Here is a 21,103-nt window from a genome sequence, read left to right on the forward strand (position 1 = left end):
GTAAACTGTTTCCCCATTTCATATATAGAGTTATGTTGTGAGTCTTGATACAAATACAATTTGTAGCGTGTTACTATGCCCCTGTAATATACCATTATAGGCTTATGAACTGATGAATAATAACAACAAAAACTTACATAGCAATTAGTATGAGCCAGGTTTCCTAAGTGCTGCCCAAATATATTAGCACATTTAATGTTTATAAAAACCCTACAATATATGATTATCATTATCCTTATTTTGTAGAGGAACAAACTAGGGCACAGAGAGATTAAGTCCAAGGTCCTTTAGCCAGTATTACAATTACGATTTGGGCCACAGCAGTTTAATCCCCAAGTATCTATGTTCTTGACCGTTATACTCTATTCTTACCTTTTAAAATTGACTTCGTAGCAGATTTTCATGTCCTGTATGAAATTTCCTTGATGGTTATCCCAGTGATCTCTTATCTAAAACATTTTTCTTTAATATTCTAAGTTATTTTTCCATATTCTATACTAAGCAAAGAATAACTGAATAATTAGACCATACTGTTTCTGACACAACTAAATAAAATATAAAATATCTAGTGTCAGCATTTTTATCAACTCTTATTCATCTTTAACATTTGATTTAGTTTTGTATAACCAAAGTCCAAAATCAGTTATCAAAATGTTGTTTTATATCTACCTTCTCCAGTTTCTAAAAAAAATCATGAATTTAATAGCAAAATTGATAGGTTCCAGTTTATCTCTTTTTTAAAATTATATTAAAATTGCCAAGAAATAGTAAAAGAAAGTATCATAAAAGTCCAGAACTCTAGAAATCAAATATATAGTTTCTGTAGCATTAAGGGTTACATGAATTTGTCTAAGGCTTAGGAAATCTGATTTACTTTTCATATTATTACATCTATATAGCATATATTTCTTTTAAATATTAATTTATTGATCTCTCCTTTTTTGTTTTTTTTTTTTTTTAGTATACTGTGTGGAATTTTGTTCCAAAAAATTTATTTGAACAATTCAGAAGAGTGGCAAATTTTTATTTTCTTATTATATTTTTGGTTCAGGTAAGTTTTATCACTCAATAGATTGTTATTTATAAACATGGTTTCTAAAAATATGCCTTAGAACAGGGAAAAAGTACATTGTGTTCTTAATTGTTTGACCCTGGGATCCATTTTTATCTGCACCCCTACCCCATTGTATGCAGTGAGTACAATGATCTAAATCACATCTAAATTTCTAAAAAGTAGCCTATCAGTTTTAAGATCAATTGTATTTTGTTTCATGCACTGTAATGCTGATAACCATAATCTAAGCCAAGAAATCTGTCATCTTTCAGATGCTTTGCTTCAGAACATAAATAATAAATATTTTGGCTTTTAAAAAACAGTGCATGTTTTTGGCACATTTCTACCTATGGAATCACCTTTGTACAAAGTAAACTATCCTTTGGTTTTTAATTTTTTAATTTAAATTTTATTTTAATTTAAATTTTTTTTAAGAATTTTAATTTTTAATCATTCCCATGAGTATATATTCTTTGTCCAGGAGACCATTTTCTTAGCTTAAATCTGTGTTTATCATGCTTGCCAGTGTCTTAATTTTCACAATGTGCTTTTTTTAAATATCAAAATATCAGGAGAACAGCTCATGAAACTTGACTATCAAGATTTAAAAATAGTGATTATCATTTTCCATTAAAGAGGTTATTCTTTTCTGATAAAACTTAAGCAATGTCTTTCAGCGTGGCATTGAATTTTGTATAAACTCTGAACTTTTCTGTCAGTTGAACCTGGGGTTCAAAAGAAAAATTAAAACTTGTCAAGTAAGCATTTTAAAACTTTAGGAAACATTTACTTTTTTAAAAATTGCTTTTCTTCTTGTGTAGGAACTTCTGGTTTTCTGTCAATAGAGTATCAGCTTGATTTTTTCGGAAAAGCAAAAAATTTATACCAATTTATATGTTTATTCACATAACATTGCATGCATTCGTGAAATCACTAACTAAGATCAGGAATTCAGCTTCTCTGTGGAACAGAACAGATTTAATTGACCTATCCAGAGTAAAGGAACATTACTAAATGATAAGATGCATGTTCTAACTAACCATACATAATCACTGCAAATATTTCTTTATTTTTCCAGCAATTCATTGAAACCTCGGTTGTAAGATTTAGATCATAATTGCAGCATCATTTTCCTAGCTCTGGCTCTACTGGATGTAGCAAAATCACTTGTAGGAAAAAACCCTTTCCATAGTTCCATTCCTAGTTCTCTCTCCCCACTGTTGAGTTCATTCTAAATCCCAGGGTCAAAATTGCTGATAGACTTTTCAGCATTTATCAGGATATGCAAAGAAGTGTGAAATGAAATCTGAGCAGCTATAGCTACACTCCTAGACAAATATTAAGGAAGAACTTAAGTATCCCATGTGTTAAGAAAACAGAGTGACTGAATCCATTCTAACAATATATGTGGATATGCAATAGATTTAAATAGTCTATGAACCCCGTGTATTGGCCAACAAAGTTAAGTTGTGAAATTATGAACTAAACTTACCATAGTATGAGATTTCAGATCTTAATAGTATTATGTGTACAATATAAAAGTACAATACTCTGCATTCTTTTTTTTTATCTAGCTTATGATTGATACACCTACCAGTCCAATTACCAGTGGACTTCCATTATTCTTTGTGATAACAGTAACTGCCATAAAGCAGGTATGAAATACTTTGTTATTGTTATTTTCCCCCAAGTCATTAAGAGGTTGCTAAATTTTTTGCCCCAAAATAACATTTATTGTTGTGAAAATAATTTCCATAAGCAACTAATTTGCTTGATATATTGTGAAACTAAACTAAATTAGCTACTTTGTTATATTTCACACACCTAGTGACTCATAGAATAATTAACATTGTTAAAATATGTTGTTCCCTTGACACACATGAAGCATCCAGAAACAAGTATTGTACATGTACAGACCAATTTATACATGAAACAAATTATGTATTATATATATGTACAGACCAATTTATACATGAAACAAATTATGTATTATAATCATCTTAGGAGTGTTTGGTGTTATTTTAAGGAAATACAGTTCAAAAAGGATATGTTTATAGGGAACATTTGTGAATAAAAATTGTATAGTGCTTTCCTACTTTTTACGACTTTCTCTGGTGAAGTTTGTTTTTATGTAAAGTAGTATCCCAAGGGAAATAGCTTCAACCAAATTATAAATAGACATTAGAATCAAGGTATAGACAAACAAGATTATTGGATTAACATACCATGTAAGAAATATATTCATAAAAATGTCATGTCCATATAGCTACCACTTCTCAAAAAACTGACAGGGTCTCAGTTGTACAGAGATGATCCCTTCCACTTGAGAGAGAGAGAATTGAATTTTCTTGTGCAAATGTGATAAATTTTAATTTTATAAGATGTATAAATTGGCATGGAAATAAAATTGACAAACATTTTACAATTCTGTGATGAAATATATTTTTTATTACTTACCTAAGGATAAGAGAAACCTAGGGATTAACAATTACGTTATGCATCTATTGTGTCAGAATATTAACCACAGCTCTCACTAAGTTTCATTTCCCTTTCTTCATTCTTCTACTGGAGACTAGAATTTGTGTGTATAAGTCAGTAAGCATCTAAATCACTTCATACAATTACATATTTACTTGGTTTTGCAAATGTCATATATTTCATCAAAGTAGCACATATTTGTCCCTGGGACTTCTTTTCTGTATATACTTTCCTCTTAGGTGATTTCATCCATTTCAGTGGCTTCAATCTATATGCTGATGGTTTGCAAATTTATATCTATGCTGGAAATATTCTTGAACTTTAAACACACATATATATGTTTGCACAACATTTCTACTTAGTCTTCTTAAACAGAACTCTTGATTTTTTTTTCCCACCTTCTGAAACTGCTACTCTCACTATTCCTCGGTATTAAATGGTACTACCATCCATCCACTGCAAACCTTGGCATCATCATCCTTTGACTGTCCCAGCCTTCAATGTCTACCTCATTAATACAAGCTACCATTATCCCTTGCCTGGACAATTGCATTAGTCTGCTAATAGTTCTCTTATGTCCACTCTTGCCCTCCTGCAGTTTCACACAGTAGCCAGATTGATCTCTTAAAATCAGATCATAATACCCTCCCACTTAAAACTGTTCAGTAGCTTCCCATCATACTTTGACCCAAATACAAGTCTTTAAGGTGATCTACAAAGACATACAATACAGTCTAGTCCTTGGTTCCTTCTTCTACTTAATTTCCTACCATTTTTCCTTTTACTCACTGTGCTCCCACCACACTCCTTGCCTTGTCCTCAAACACAGTAAGCATGCTTCTATCTCAAGGCTTTATGACTTACTGTACTCTCTTCCTGGAAAGTTCTTCCAGCACATAATTGCATGGCTCAATCCCTCAATTTATTCAGATACTTAAACTTTGATTTTCACTGGCCACCATGCCACTCTTTCATTTCATGCCCTGGCCTTTTTTTCTTTGTATCGTTTGTCACTACCTGTTGTTCTGTTGAATAAATGTTTGTTTATTAGTTTATCTCTCACTCTCATGCAAATGTTTAGCTGTGTGTGTGCCACAGACTTTGTTTTATATAGGAGTTTATTTGCAGTGACCAGACAAGACCACACACACATTGGGCCTTTAAAAGATGTTTAATAGTTGAATAAATGAATGAATAAACTTATCGAATATTTTTTAAAGTGATGTAAAATGTTTCAATGCCTTTTGCCCTTATCTCTCAATATATATTTGGCCAAATATGGGTTACATTTAATTGGAATGTTATACCATTAACTGAATTGGAAAAAATGCTGGTGAATTTATATCTGCAAAATAAGAGTTTAATATAATAATTGACAACCTATCTCTTTTCAAAATGGGTTAAATAAAGATGAATAAAATCTAAAGGTAGGAAGCAGGAAGATTATACCTCAAACCGTTTATAGTATGGTTATTGAAGTTGATTGCTAAATTTAGATGAGAACTTCTTGACAACTGAGGCAAAAGGGGAAATATATGAAAGGTCATATAATTTTTGAAAAGAAAATTTGATCTATAAGGATTTTCTCCCTTTTTTTTTTTTTTTGGTACTCAGAGCTTTCTCTTTTGCAACAGCTGTTCTCAAGTTTTACTCATTTAAGAAACACAAAAAAATACTTTCATGTATTCAGATTTACATTCATTACTATAGATCAACAGAACAAATTTTGGAAAAAATTGTAAAAGTGAAACTTGTCATATTCCAATCTTCCCTTCTTTTCTTCCCTTTTAGTCTGCCTTTGCCCTTTGCACTTTTGTCAAAATAGTAAAAGACTCTATTATCAGTTACTTAACACTTTAATATGAATAAGGTTGTCAGTTGTTTGTTTTTGACTTCTCGCAGCCATATTTACATATTAGGTCTTCTCTCCAGTTGTGTAATGCAAGTTATAGTGCTCTTGTAAATAAGAGTCTTTGCCCTCTATGAGCTTAAAACCCATGAAGTTGGAAGATAAGACCAAATACAAAGGTAATTATAGTTTAATAGAGTAGTAGTAATTTCCAGTGAGCTGTAGCTGTTCAGAGAAGGCGTGGAACACTATCTGGATGATGAAGGAAGGTTTTGTGGAGGAAATATTATTAAGAAGAGTCTTTCAATATGGGTAAAGTGACAATTGATAAAGAAGGTGAGGTAGAAACAAACAACTTGGGCAAAGTCTCAAAGGCAAGACCTGTTTTGGAGCATTACAAATCTGATCCTGTAAAGAAAATACTAAGAAATAATACTAGAAATGTATGTTGGTACTAAATGAATGGAGCTGGAAGATTCTCGATATAAGCATTGAGAATCATTGAAGGGGTTTTAAGAAGAATAGTGAATTAAAACAATGTTTTGGGGAGATTAATCTGGTAATATGTTGTAGGATGAATTAGAATTTGTGAAGTTGTGTGAAAAAGATAGCATTTGAATTATTATTGCTGTGCTATTAATGCTACCTGACTATAAAAGGAAGTGTGATTTGACAGTTTCGGAAAAGATGTTTTGACTCTCAATTAAATTTCTCTAAGATGACATTGCAGCTTAAATAGGGCCAACATAATTTAGGTATCTTAAGAGTGCTTTCCAAAAAGGTTTCCTCCTGAAAAAAATAGACCTTTAAGACAATCTTTAATATTTTGCTTTATATTTTATAGTGTTTTAATATTTTTAAAGTAATAGATGCACATAGTTTTTAAAAATGGAAATAGTACCAAATAGCACTTGTAAAAGTCTGTCTTACACTCCTAAACTCCAATTTCCTAGTTATCCTCTGTGTCCTAGTTATAATTATTTGTAAATTACTCCAGATATCTATACAAAGTATTTACATAGGCAAGCATATTTATTCACAAATGGTAGCATAGAACACAACTTATTCTGTACCCTACTTTTTAATCACTTAATACTATCTCTTAGATATCATCCTTTATCTGTACTTGTGCTATATCTTTGAGTCCTTGAATTTTCTTAAAATAGTACAGGAAATCTTTTCTACTTAAAAAAATTGCGTGGTGGGGGGCCAAGGGCCTCAGCCACACCCCCTTACACCTGCAACCAGCACAGCAATGATCAAGCCACCACTGGAAGCCCCCTTGTCTGGGAATGAGGGGTTGCCACAGGCCTCAACCACGCCCCCCTTCCTTTCTCCTTCTCCTACCTTATTTCCTTTCCCCTTCCCCTCTCCCCCTCCTATCCAACTGCTCCACAACATCTTAGAATGGAAAAAAATAATAGTATTCATTAAAAATTTAAATTTTTTTTTAAATTGCCATTCCTTAACATTTAATCAAAGGATTCTTTGTGAAATACTTATGTCTGTTTCCGTTTTTAATAATGAACCATATAGCCTACCATATTTTTGTAAGTACTAATTATAGTTCTGTTGGTTTATGGTTTAAGAAAGTGAAAGAACTCAACCTCAGTTTCAAAATCTGTTCATTTTTTACTATTTATTGTCTGTAATAATGCTTTGTGAATTTATACTTTATTATTAAAATATCATTTGTACATAGAAGCAATAGGATTTAGTGATTGAATCGGTGTTAGGATAAAGTAGGAATCAAGAATGACTCCCCAGATTTCTGGCAAGAACAGCTCAGTAGATGGTGATGTCATATGTCAAGATGGGAAACATTGGGAATGCAACAGCCTTTGGGGATAGCATCATCAATTTAGTTTTGAATATGTTTAAGATATTATAGATATCAAAATAGAAGTATTAATAAAGCAGGTAGGTATTCAGGTTTGGAGTCCAGAAGAGATGTGGGCTGGAGGTATAAATTTCAGAATTACCAGCATATTTTTACTAGTATACATATTATACTATTGTAAGACATAGGAATAAAGCAATCTCCTAGTGAAAAAATAAAATGTGAGAAAAAGGCCCATAAAGATAACATAAAAGGAACTTGCCATAGAGAAAGTGGGAAGAAGTAACTAGAGAGATCCTATGAAAACAAGGAACATGTGTAAAATGGAAACCAAGAGAAGGGAGTTTCTACTGGGATCGAATTCCAAATACCTATGAGCATATGCATCAAAATCACCTAATATAATTCTGGTAAATGAAATGATTTGGGTAGGTTTTATGGTGTTTTTCCCTTCTTTTTATAAAATTATCTTCAAAGAATACTAAAATTAATATTTTTTAATTAACCAGTAATAATTATATATATTTATGGGGCACAGAGTAATATTTTGATGCTTTAGTACAATATAATGATAAAAAAAGGTATTTTTTTATTCTTTGGGTATTTACAGGGATATGAAGATTGGTTACGACATAACTCAGATAATGAAGTAAATGGAGCTCCTGTTTATGTTGTTCGAAGTGGTGGCCTTGTAAAAACTAGATCAAAAAACATTCGGGTATGCATCTGATAAATAATAGAAATCGATTATATTTTGGTATCACAGCACATAATTCTAATCTTGATTATATTTTAGTTAAAAGTCTGCTTTCCTGCACTAAAGTGCTGTGATAAGCTACTTATATATATAAAACCTAATAAAAATAAGTCCTTACCTTTTAAAATCTGTATATTCACATTTCCCCAAAATTCTTCATAGGTGGGTGACATTGTTCGAATAGCCAAAGATGAAATTTTCCCTGCAGATTTGGTGCTTCTGTCCTCAGATCGACTCGATGGTTCATGTCACGTTACAACTGCTAGTTTGGATGGAGAAACTAACCTGAAGGTGTGTTCATGTATATGTTTGAGTGTTGCTTTTGGTGCACAAAATGTCTTTGGGGTTATAGTGATATTTTCCTTTGGTCAAAGTAATCAAGTGTAACCTGATTTAAAGTTTTAAATTATTGAATCTTTTAAAAAATTATAAAGTTTTTAAAAAGAATTAATATTATTATGCACTTTTCTCTTGGTATCAGTGAGGGATTGGTTCCAAGACCTCCGTGGATGACAAAATTCACTGTTGCTCAAGTCCTTCATATAAAATGGCGTAGTATTTGCATACAACCTGTGCACATTCTCCCTTATACTTTAAATCATCCCTAGATTACTTATAGCACTTAATACAATGTAAATTCTATATAAATAGTTATACTGTATTGTTTAGGGGATGATGACAAGAAAAAAAGTCTATACATGATTAGCACAGATGCAGTTTTTTTTTGCAAAACCATGGTTGGTTGAATCCACAGATACAGAACTCACAGATACAAAGGGGGTGACTGTATATTTATTTTAAGGGTAGCCTCACATGGTTTAGTCAATTTAAGTTAAAAATAAAAGTGCTTTTAGGAAAAATACAATCTTAATATTTTCAGTGCTTTTTTAGATAAGGGACAAATTTAAATTTACTGTTTTCAGAGTATAGTCAAGGGTTAAAACTCACATTTTTTCCTATTAAATTGCTTATAATCATCTTTGAGCAGTAGTGACTACACAAACAGATTTAATTTCCTTATATGCAAATGGCCTCTGTAAACAGATAATCATATTAGCTGCCATTGCTCCTTATTTTGCTTTCTTCTCTGTTTTTTTGTCTAGCTGAGTGATCTCAGTTACAGTATACTATGATTTTATCTGTAAAAGAGATTTGAAATAGTTGATATCTAAGATCCCATTTGGCTCGTGAAACTGTGCAACTTAATCTTTTTTTTTTTTTCCCCAGACACATGTGGCAGTTCCAGAAACAGCATTATTACAAACAGTTGCCAATTTGGATACTCTTGTAGCTGTGATAGAATGCCAGCAACCAGAAGCAGACTTGTATAGGTATGGTATGATGTTAAATATACTCATCTTAAGTCCTTTTTACAACACTGTTTTTATAGCCATGAACATAAAATGAAATTTTTAGCTAACTGGAGATGTTATTTGTGGGGCGAGTGGTGGGAGGGGGACAATTAATGGGAAAAAGACTTGCCAGAATTCTAAGCAAAACATATTAATTTTAAAGCGTTGCTTTTATTCACAAGTTTCTTCCCATTACCTTCTACTTCGTTATGAACTAGCAGGCTCATTTTATAGCTACAACAGTAGTAATACTACAAGTAAGATTATTTTCCTAGAAGAAAATAATCTAATGATTTTTTTTTTTTTTTTTTTTTTTGTAATCTCCATGAAGGCAGGGGCTGTGTCTTTGTGTTCACTGCTATATTATTTATAATGGACACTACTTTTAAATTAGAACCTTATAACATATACATCTTTCAATATTTCACGTATTTATAGCATATAATAGTGAAAAAATATAATTTTATATAAATATTATCTTTAATAGCTATGAGTTCCTCAAGGACAGAAACTATTCTCATTCATCTTATTGCCAGTCGCAATAAGCACAAAGTAAAAGAAATTTTTTTAGTTTGTTAGATTTTTAAAGATCTTGTTTCTGAAAGGAGGGAAAGGAACAGAGGAACTAACTCCTTTTAACATTATGGTTTACTAAATGCAATTTAAGTTATCTTTCAGTAATCTTGACAATTATCATGGGCTATGGAATTGAAACAACTTTCTATTGTTAAGACATATGAGAAACTAAGTTCAGTTTTACTCAATAACTCGTGGTAGACTACAAATTACGACCCCATTATAAAAATCACCCTTGTGTTCTTGTTATATTGTCTCTTCCCTTAGGTTGAAATGTTTTAAAGTCTTATCTTTAGTCATTGAGTTTTTCAAATCTCTTACATGTCTTTGTTTTGGCTCCATATCTTTATAATGGAGATTTTCTCCATGTGATGTTATAAAAATCTTACATTTTCTTCAAAGTCAAATGTAGTATAGGATTTTCCAGTTAACTAAAAAATTTGGAATCAGATGCTTTAAGAGCATTTAAACTCTAAGGTACTTTAACTATAAAGAATTAAATACTTTAAAATTTCTGTGTTGCTGTTGTATCCTGGTCTTAGGCAAAGGCAGTTTATAAAAAATTATTAAAAGGTAGAAAATGATACAAAATTAAACAAGCATAAGTTAATATGAGATTAAATATGACTAATGCTTTGGTCTGTGGTTTTTAAATTATCTCGGAAAATGGGGAGAAAGTAAAAAAAACCTTTTTTTATTTTTATTTTTATTTTTTTTGTCTTTTTTGTGACCGGCACTCAGCTAGTGAGTGCACGGCCATTCCTATATAGGATCCGAACCCATGGCGGGAGCGTCGCTGCGCTCCCAGCGCCGCACTCTCCCGAGTGAGCCACGGGCTCAGCCCAAAAAAACCTTTTTTTAATAAGAAAGAATTCCTCTTTCTTACTGGAGGTTTGTGTTTGGTTTTAAATAATTATTACTAATAATTACTAATAATTATTACTAACAATTACTAATAATTATTACTAATAATTACTAAATTATTATAGTAGACTTTTATATTAGAAAGATAATTCATAATTAATTATAGCACTACTTAAAATGTTTTATTGCTGCTTTTATTTATTCATTTATTCAACAAATTATGGTTGAATGTCTATGTGTTCATTGTGATAGGTGATAAATAAGATGAATAAGAATAGTTTCTGTCCTTGATGAACTCAATAGTTTACGTAAAGTTATATTTTTTCACTTTATTATGTATTATATATAATTGAAATATTGAAAGCATTTAAATGTACAAGTAGGAGAATGCTTAGATGAGCATATATTTAGGTATTAAAAATGATATTTCCAAAGAATTTAATGACATAGGTACATATGCAATATAATGTTAAATAAAATAAGATACAAAGTTGTAGCTTTCATATGATCTCAATCATGTAAAAATAAATTTGTGTGTGTATGGATTAGATAGATAGGTAGTTAGGTAGCAAGGTAAAAAAGATAGCTACAGAGAGAAAGACAAACCTGGAGGAATTATATATCAAAATGTTAATAGTTATTTTCTGATGGTAGCATTTCTTAGTTATCTTTTAAGAAGATAATTATCTCTTTAATTGTCTTTTTTCTTTTCTATGTTTTCTAATATTTCTTGAAAGAAAGTAGATTGATTTTGTGATTTCAAAAAGTATTTTCTACCTTACTGCACAGCACTCTTAATGATCATTTTCAATGGCTATGTAATAGTACCAGTGACTGTATTAGAATCTAGCCATTTCTTAATCTTTCAATACCCAACTTTCAGTTGTTTTGCTGTTATAAATATTGCATGGTGCCTTATTACTAATAAGTTCATGAATTAAAAATCCAATGGTTGCATAGTTTATTACTTACTCCTCTTTTTTTTTTTTTTGTCTTTTTCGTGACCGGCACTCAGCCAGTGAGTGCACGGGCCAGTCCTATATAGGATCCAAACCCGCGGCGGGAGCGTCGCTGCGCTCCCAGCGCCGCACTCTCCCGAGTGCGCCAGGGGCTCGGCCCATTACTTACTCCTCTTTGATAAAATTCATTCTTTTGGCTTCCAGGACACTCTCCTCTTTTGGTTTTCCTTCTACTTCATTAGTTCCTCCTTCTCAGTCTCTTTCACTGGTTTTTCCTCTTCTCCTTGACTTCTCTGTGTTAGAGTACTCCAGAACTGGTCCTGTTCCCTTCTCTGTCTATCCCTTTTCTATCTATACCTATCTATATTTACTCCCTTGGTAATCTCATCCAATCTGATGGCTTTAAAAACCATCTATTTGCTGATGACTTCCAGATTTGTATCTCTATCCCAGACGTCTTTCCCAAATTCTAGACTCTTATATCTGACTGCCTGTTCCACAGTTTCACCTAGATATTTAGTAGGAATCTCAAATTAATCATGTTGAAAACCAAACTACTTATCTTCCCCCAAAACTTTTTCTGCCAGCAGCTTTTACCATCCTCAGTTAATGACAAACCGTCCTTCCCGTTGATGAGGCCAAAAGCCTTGGAGTTAGCCATGACTCTCACATCTCCTCTCCCCTCATCTCCTTTCTCACATCTCACCTCAACCTATCAGAACATTCTGTTGGTTACCTTCAAAATATATCTATCTTTCACCAAATTTGTTGAGCCAGTACCATCTTTTGCCTGGTTTACTGCCATCAAAGTCACCTTTAGTGGCTTTTCCCCTTCCCTCCCTTAAAGTATGTTCTCACAAAAGCAGCCACAGTGATCCTTTTTAAATGTAAGTTAGATATTTTGTTCCTCTGCTCAAACCCTGCAGTGGCTCTCCATGTCATTCAGAGTCAAAGCCCACATCTTTATAACCAACTGTAAGACCTTAATGATCTCTCCCCATCTGCATCCTTTCCTCTTTGACCTAATTTTCTTTTGTTCTCCCACTTGCTTATCCTGCAGCTATACTGGTCTCCTTACTTTTCCTTGAATATGCCACAACTACTCCCACCTTTTCACTAACTATTCCTTGTCTAACTCTTTTACCGCCTTCAAGTCTTTGCTGAAATCACCTCCTCAGTGAGGCCTACCTTGACTACTTAGTACTGCAACCTGGTCCTTCTTACTCTCTTCTGCTTTTCTGTTTTCATAACACATAATACCTTTTAGTATACTATGTAATTTACTTATTTATTATGTTCTTTGCTTATTATCTCTCTCTCCCACAAAAATGTAAACCCAAGGGCAGGTGTCTTTATGTGTTTTGTTCACAAAAGTATCACAAGCACCTAGAACAGTATCTGGCATATAGCAGGGCTTTCTATGTATTTGTTGACAGTTGAAAGAATAAACATCTTTGTGTACTTAATTTTATGCACTTTTAAGATTTTCCTTTTATTGAATTCTTTATGTTATATGTAAACAAGATTTGTGTGTGTATAGTTCATTTAACTGTTGGAGTACCTAGAACAGTACAAAGCACATAGTAGACATTCAATAAATATCTACTGAATTGGTGATAGAGTTCCAAATTATTACTCAATCAAAAGATGTGTAAACATTTTTATTGTCCGTTTGCTCGTCAGATACTGAGTGCATCCAATAACTGAGGCACAGTCCTACACACAGAGAATACATCAGTGATGAAACCACAATAGTTCTTGCCTTTTGGAGTTTATAATCCAGTACTAGATTATTCCCTAAGAAGCTACAGAGCTGCAGAAGTGGAATTATTGGATTTAAGCCCTTATAGATTTGGGCCTCTAATAAACATAGTGGAAAATTACTTTACAGAAGAATTATAATTGTACTAATTTTTATTATCATGAGCAAAATATGTTTGAGATTTTTTTTGCTGTTTGAAAAATTTACTAGTATTATTAGTTTTAAAATTTTTGCTAATTTTGTGGATAATAGTTTTATAGTTTTAAACTCTAGTTTTAATTTGTATTTGTATTCTTTCCATATGTTATATTTTAGACTCTAATTCAGTATTCCACTTACAGGAATTTTTCCTAATGAAATAATAAAATTCTATTCCTAGGAATTTATATTAATGAAAATATGAAAAGATATATAAACAAGGTTGTTCAGTCAGGGCTGCAGTGTTTAGGCTATCCATAAGTTGGGGGAAAAAAAACCCAAACTTCCATCAATAGTGATCTGAGTAAATCATGCAGTAACCCCAAAATGCAATACTACATGTGCCTATTAAAAATAATGATGTAGACATGTTTTTAATTGGACATGTTAAGTGGGGGGGTGGGGGAGAGATGTAACTAACAGTATTTAAGATAAAGTTTATGCAAAGATTTGTATTATCTTTTTTATTTTTTTCAAAATATTTTAACATTTATTTGTACATATTTGTGGGATACAGTATGTTGTTTCAATATATGCATATACTGCACAATGATTCACTTAGGGTAGATAGCATAGTTTTGTACCCATTAGTCCACCTCATTTCCTCCTCTCCCTGGCCTCTGGTAACCATTATTCTACTCTCTACTTCTGTGAGAGCCACTTTTTTTTTAGATTCCATATGAGTGAGATCATATTGTATTTGTCTTTTTATGCCTGACTTACTTCCCTAAACATGATGGTTTCCAGTTCCATCTGTGTTGTTGCAAATGATAGAGTATCATTTCTTTTTATAGCTGAGTAGTATTCCTTTGTGTAGATATACTACGGTTTTTTTATCCATTCATCCATTGATGGACATGTAGGTTGATTTCATCTCTTGGCTATTAGCAAATAGTGTTGCAATGAACATTGGAGTGCAGGTGTCTTTTTGATATATTGTCTTCATTTCCTTTAGGTATACACCCAGTAGTGGGAGAGCTGGGTCATAGAGGGTAGATCTATTTTTAGTTCTATGAGGAACCTCCATACTGTTTTCCAAATTGTGTGTGCCAGTTTACACTCCCAGCAACAGCATAGGAGGGTTCCTTTTTCTCTGCATCCTCACCAACATTTGTTATTTTTTGTCTTGTTGATAATAGCCATTCTAACTGGAGTGAGATGATATCTCATTGTGGTTTTAATTTGCATTTCCCTGATGATTAGTGATGCTTAACATTTTTTCATGTGCCTTTTGGCCATTTGCACCTCCTCTTTTGAGAAATGTCTGTCATGTCCTTTGCCCATTTTTTAATTGTGTTTTTTTTTTTTTGTTTCTTTGCTGTTGTGTTGTTTGACTTCCTTATATATTCTGGACTAGCCCCTTGACTGATGTGTAGCTGGCAAACACTTTCTCCCACTCTGTAAGTTGTCTATTTACTTTCTTGATAGTGTCCTTGCTGTGCAGAAGCTTTTTAGTTTGACATAATCCTTTGTGTTTTTGCTTCAGTTGCCTGTGCCTTTGTAGTCTTACTCAAAAAAGCGCTGCCCACTCCTATTTTGTGTAGCATTTCCCCTGTGTTTTCTTCTAGTAGTTTCATAGTTTCAGGTCTTAAATTTAGATCTCTGATCCACTTTGAGTTGACATTTGTGTATGGTGAGAGAGAGACAACTAATTTCTATCTTCTGCATGTGGATATCCAGTTTTCCCAGCACTGTTTATTGAAGAGGCTGTTCTTTCCCCACTATATATTCTTGGCATCTTTGTTGAGAATCAGTTGGCTGTAAATGTATGGGTTTATTTGGGGGCTCTCTATTCTGTTCTTTTGGTCTATTTGTCTGTTTTTGTGCCTGTACCGTGCTGTTTTGGTTACTGTAGCTTTATAATATTTTGAAGCCAGGAAGTGAGATGCCTCCTACTTTGCTCTTTTGTTCAAAATTTGTTTAGCTATACAGGGCCTTTTGTGGTTCAATACAAATTTTAAGATTGTTATTTCTATTTCTGTGAAGAATGTCATCGATATTTTGATAGGGATTGCATTGAATGTATAGATTGCTTTGAGTAATGTGGACATTTTGATGATGTTAATTCTTCCAACCCAAGAACATGAGATATCTTTTACTTGTGTCCTCTTCAGTTATTTTCACCAATGTTTTATAGTTTTCATTGTAGAGGTCTTTCCCCTCCTTGGTAAAATTTTCTGCTAAGTATTTCATTTTTGTTGGTACCTATTGTGAATGGGATTACTTTCTTGATTTCTTCTTTGGTTATTGCATTATTGGTGTATAGGAGGGCTATCGATTTTTATGTGTTGATTTTTGTAACCTGCCACTATACTGAGTTAATTTATTAGTTCTAGTAATTTTTTGGCAGTGTCCTTAGAGTCTCTTATATATGTGATTGTGTCACCTGCAAATAGGGATAGTTTGACTTTCTCCTTTCCAATTTGGAAGCCCTTAATTGCTTTCTCTTGCCTTACTGCACTGTCTAGAACTTCCAGTACTGTTGAATAAAAGTGGGCATTCTTGTCTTGTTCAGATCATACAGGAACGCTTTCAATTTTTGTCCATTCAGTGTGATATTACCTGTGGGTTTGTCATATATGGCCTTTATTATGTTGAGGTACATTCCTCTATACCTAATTTATTGAATGTTTTTATCATGAAGTAGTGTTGAATTTTATCGTATACTTTTTCTGCATCTATTGTAATGATTACATTTTTTTTTATTTCATTCTGTTGATGTGACGCATCACATTTATTGATTTGCTTATGTTGAACCATCCTTGCATCCCTGGGATGAATTCTGCTTGATCATGGTGCATGATCTTTTTAATATGTTGCTGGATTCTACTTGCTCATATTTTGTTGAGGATCTTCATGTCTATGTTCATTAGGGATACTGGTCTGTAGTTTTCTTTTTCCAGTTTTGGTATGATGGTAATGCTGGCCTTGTAGAATGAGTTTGGAAGTGGTCTCTCCTCTTCTATTTTTTGGAAGAGTCTGAGAAGAATTGGTTTTAGTTCTTTAAATGTTTAATAGAATTTAGCAGTGAAGCCATCTAGTCCTGGGGTTTTCTTTCTTGGGAGACTTTTTATTACTGCTTTAATCTCATCACTCGTTATTGGTCTGTTTATGCTTTGTAGTTCTTCATGATTTAACTTGTTTGGTAAGTTGTTTGTGTCCAGGAATTTATCCATTTCTTCTGGGTTTTCCAGTTTATTCACATATAGTTGTTCGTAGTAGTCTCTTATGATTCTTTGTATTTCTGCAGTATCCATTCTAATGTCTCCTTTTTCACTTCTTATTTATTTGAGCCTTCTTTCTTTTTCTCTTCATTAGTATAGCTAAAGGTTTATCATTTTCGTTTATCTATTCAAAAACAAACTCTGCTTCTACTGATTTTGGGTTTGGTTTGTTCTTGTTTTTCCATCTCCTTGAAGCATAACATTAGGTTGCTTATTTGAAGTCTGTCTTGTTTTTTGTTTGTGTGTTTGTTTGTTTGTTTGGCAGCTGGCCAGTAACGGGGATCCAATCCCTTGACCTTGGTATTACCAATACCATGCTGTAACCAACTGAGCCAGCTGGTCAGCCAGTGTTCTTCTTTACTGATATAGGCATTTATTGCTATAAAACTCTCTTAGAACTGCTTTTGCTGTATCCCACAGGTTCTGTTAAGTTGTATTTTCATTTGTCTGTAGGAATTTTTTGATTTCCTTTTTGATTTTTTTCTATGACTCATTTGTTGTTTAGGAGTATATGGTTTAATTTCCATGTATTTGTACAATTTCTAGTGCCACTTCCTTTGTTGATTTCTAGTTTTCTATTGTGGTCAGACAAAGTAGTTGATAGAATTTTGATTTTATAAAATATGTTGATATTTGTTTCATGTCCTAACATATGGTCTATTCTAGAGAATGTTCCATGTACTGCTGAGAAGAATGTGCATTCTGCAGCTGTTGGATGAAATGTTCTATAAATGTCTGTTAGGTCAAGTTGACCTATAGTAGAAATTAATTCTGCTATTTCTGGGTTAATTTTCTGCCTGGATGATTTGTCCTTTGCTGAGAGTCAGGTTTTAAAGTCCCCAACTATTATTGTATTGGAGTCTGTCTTTCTCATTAGATCCAATAGTAATTGCTTTCTATAACTGGACACTCTGGAGTTGGGTGCATATGTATTTAGAATTGTTTTATCCTTTTGTTGATTGATCACTTTATCATTATATAATGACCTTCCTTATCTTTTTTTTACTTTCCTTGGCTTGAAATCTATTTCATCAGTGTTTAGCTACTCTTGCTCTTTTTTGGTTTCCATTTGCATGATATATCTTTTTCCATCCCTTCACTTTCAGCTGGTGTGTGTCTGTATGGATTAAGTGAGTTTCTTGTGGGTAGGATATTATTGATTCTTGTTTTATAACCCATTGAGCCACTCTGTGTCTTTTAATTGGGGCATTTAATCCATTTACGTTTATGGTTATAATTGTTATATAGGGACTTGTTACTACCATTTTACTTTTTTTTTTTTTTTTTTCTGGTTGTTTTGTAGATCCTTTGTTCCTTTTTCCAGTCTTACAGTCTTCCTTTGTGGTTGAGTGGTTTTCTCTAGCTTTATATTCTGATTTCACACTATTCAGTTTTAGATGTCTCTTCTAAGTTTTTATATTATGGTTACCATAAGGCTTACAAAAAAACAAATGTAGTTATAACGAATTGTTTTAGACTAATAACAACTTAACTTTAATATCTAAGAAAAAAGAAAAAAAACAAAGCCAACTTTACACTTTGGCATCATTCCCCCCAACTTTTTTGACAGTTTGTTGTTTGAAGTTTCACCTTTCAATATTGCCCATCTCTTATATGGTTGTATTTGTTATTGTCTTGTTTGCTTTGTCCTTTAGTCTTCATACTAAGGATGTAAGCAATTTACTCACCACTCTTGTAACATTGGAGTATTCTGAGGTTGTGAACTTACTTAACTAATGAGTTATGTACCTTTAAATGTTTTCTTGCTGCTCTTTAGCATCATCTTCATTCAACTGAAGAGCTCCCTTTAGCATTTCTTCTAAGGCAGGTCTAGTGTTGATGAGTTCCCTTAGCTTTTGTTTGTCTGGGAAAGATTTTATTTCTCCTTCATATTTGAAGGTTAGTTTTGCTGGACACAGAATTCTTGCCTGACAATCTTTTTTCTTTCAGCACTCTGAATATATCATTCCATTCCCTTCTGCCCTGCAGGAGTTCTACTGAGAAATCTGCTAAGAGATGTATTGGGAATCTGTCAAATGTTATTTATTTCTTTTCTCTTGCTGCTTTTGGTATTCTTTCTTTGTCTTTGATTTTTGATAATTTGATTATGATGTGTGTTGGGGTGTTCCTTCTTGGTTTGAATTTGATTGGTGACATCTGAGCTTCCTGTACCGGGATGCTGTTATCTTTCTCCATGCTTGGGAAATTTTTAGCCATTATTTTTTTTGAATATGCTTTCTACATTGTTTCCTATTTCCTCTCCTTCCGATATGCCAATTATGCAGAGGTTATTTCGCTTGAGGGATCCCATATTTGCTGTATTTCTGTTTTATTTTTTCTTATTCTTTTTGCACCTTTGATTGGATAATTTCATGTGTTTTATCTTTCAGCTCACTGATTCTTTCCTCTGTTTGATTAAGTCTGCCATTGGAACTTTCTATGGAGTTTTTCAATTCAGATAATGTATTCTTTATTTCTAGAATTTCTTTTTTTTTTTTTTTTTTTATTCCTTTGTCAAGTTTTTCATTCTGCTCCTGGATTGTATTCCAGATATCATTTAATTTTCTATCTATATTTTCTTGTGACTCCCTGAACATCCTTAAGAGGGTTATTCTTAATTCTCTGTCTGACATTTCATAGATCTGCTGTTCCTCTGCATCCATTGCTGGTGCTTTGTTTGTTTCCTTTGCTGTCAACATAGTTCTCTATTCTTTCTCAATCTTTATGTCTTTATGTTGATGCTGGGCATTTGAGGAGACTACTCCCTCTTCTAGATTTTATAGTTGTTCTTTCGTTGTGTTAGATCTTTATTGGTTAATATCAGAGTTTTATCTGTGGCTTGTGGGTGTTTTTTTTTTCTGTTCTGTGGTGGATTAATAGTTACCACCACCACTAGACTCTGCATTGGAACTAATGTGCTGTCCATGGTTAGTTCCCAATTGGGGAAACTTCCTGTCAGGACCAAAACTTGAGCTCTGTGCTAGAGCTAAATTGCTGCTTTGCTGCTGATTCTCTGGGGAAGGCTTTTTGTGCAGATCATTAGCCACTCTGGGACTGGGCTATGTGGGAATTCTGGCCCAGGACTGAATCTTTCCTGCAGGTTTCTCCCCTGCATTTCTTCTACCCTGACTGATTTCCACCAAGATCAGCTACCCACGCTGCTGCACCCAATGTTCCCCTGGTGGGTCAACCTTTCCCTTGCACTCCAGCTGTTTCCCATGAGACAGGCCATGTATAACTCGTGATAACTCACTGGCCTCTGGGTGGCTCATTTCTCCAGTTGGCTGTGGCTGCTTACTCCTTTGTGGGCCCAGAGGAACCCTGCCAGTGCTCTTTATGGCCTGTGGGCTGGTATGGTGAGCTCCAAAGCTGTCCTCTCTCCTGCCTACTCCAAGTAGGTTTACATGAAGGATGCCTCTATGGCCTTTTCTGGCTTTAATCCTTGTGCAGTAGCTTCTTCCTGCTTTTGTATCAAGGTGGCTGAGAAGCAGCCAGGGCTCGGAATGATAGGTGCTGTCTCTACACCCTCTCACTGTGGTCTCTTGTACATGGTCTCTACTCCTCTGCCCCCAGCTACAGTGGTCCTAGGTTGGCAGTCTCTTTTTTTTCATGAACTATTTGAAGTACCCTTACACACACACACACACTCACACACACACACTCACACACACACACGTGGAAAAAAATCCTGGAAACATACCACCAAATATTAGTAGTGTTTGTATTTGAGTTGTGGGATAACCAGTGATTGTTAATTCCTTTTTGAGGTCTTTTTATATTATCTGAATTGTTTTATAAGATGTATGTGTTCAATTGTATGTATATACAATCTTTATAGTCAGAAAAGAGGATAATATAGCTATTTCCACTTTTAAAAATATCAAAGTGTAAGTTTGGAGACAGGGATAAGGAAAGTGCAAGGTACGTTGATACAGCATGGAACTGGCATAAACAGGTACTAGAAGTGCCTTAAAATCAAGGATAACATAAATCCAAAGTCTAGACTAGAGCCAGGGCTACATAAAATTTCATTAAATATAAGAATAAAAAACAGTACTTCTCCCTGATATGGGGAGCTGAAGGAAGTAGAAGTAAGAGATTAGTAAGAAACAATGAAGCCAAAGTCTATGAGAGATAAAGGATCTGTGGTCTGAAAACAGGAGGGATAATAAGGGACATTTTGTAAGGGA

The 21,103-nt window shown here is 33.4% G+C and overlaps 1 protein-coding gene across 8 annotated transcripts in view; it reads left to right on the top strand.

The window, feature by feature from the left end:
* The window catches only part of ATP11B (ATPase phospholipid transporting 11B (putative)), a 129,500-nt gene that overhangs the window by 23,672 nt on the left and 84,725 nt on the right, over window positions 1–21,103 (top strand). For 5 of the 8 annotated variants that reach the window (XM_063104337.1, XM_063104383.1, XM_063104354.1 and 2 more), the window contains exons 3-7: window positions 962–1,051; window positions 2,629–2,709; window positions 7,832–7,939; window positions 8,141–8,269; window positions 9,206–9,309. In XM_063104337.1, coding sequence (XP_062960407.1) covers window positions 962–1,051; window positions 2,629–2,709; window positions 7,832–7,939; window positions 8,141–8,269; window positions 9,206–9,309 — 512 coding nt within the window. The remainder of the gene's footprint in view (window positions 1–961; window positions 1,052–2,628; window positions 2,710–7,831; window positions 7,940–8,140; window positions 8,270–9,205; window positions 9,310–21,103) is intronic. The other 3 variants (XM_063104363.1, XM_063104373.1, XM_063104390.1) reach the window with 3 other exon arrangements.

This window comes from Cynocephalus volans, chromosome 1 (genome assembly GCF_027409185.1).
Source record: "Cynocephalus volans isolate mCynVol1 chromosome 1, mCynVol1.pri, whole genome shotgun sequence".
NCBI classification, from domain to species: Eukaryota; Metazoa; Chordata; class Mammalia; order Dermoptera; family Cynocephalidae; genus Cynocephalus; species Cynocephalus volans.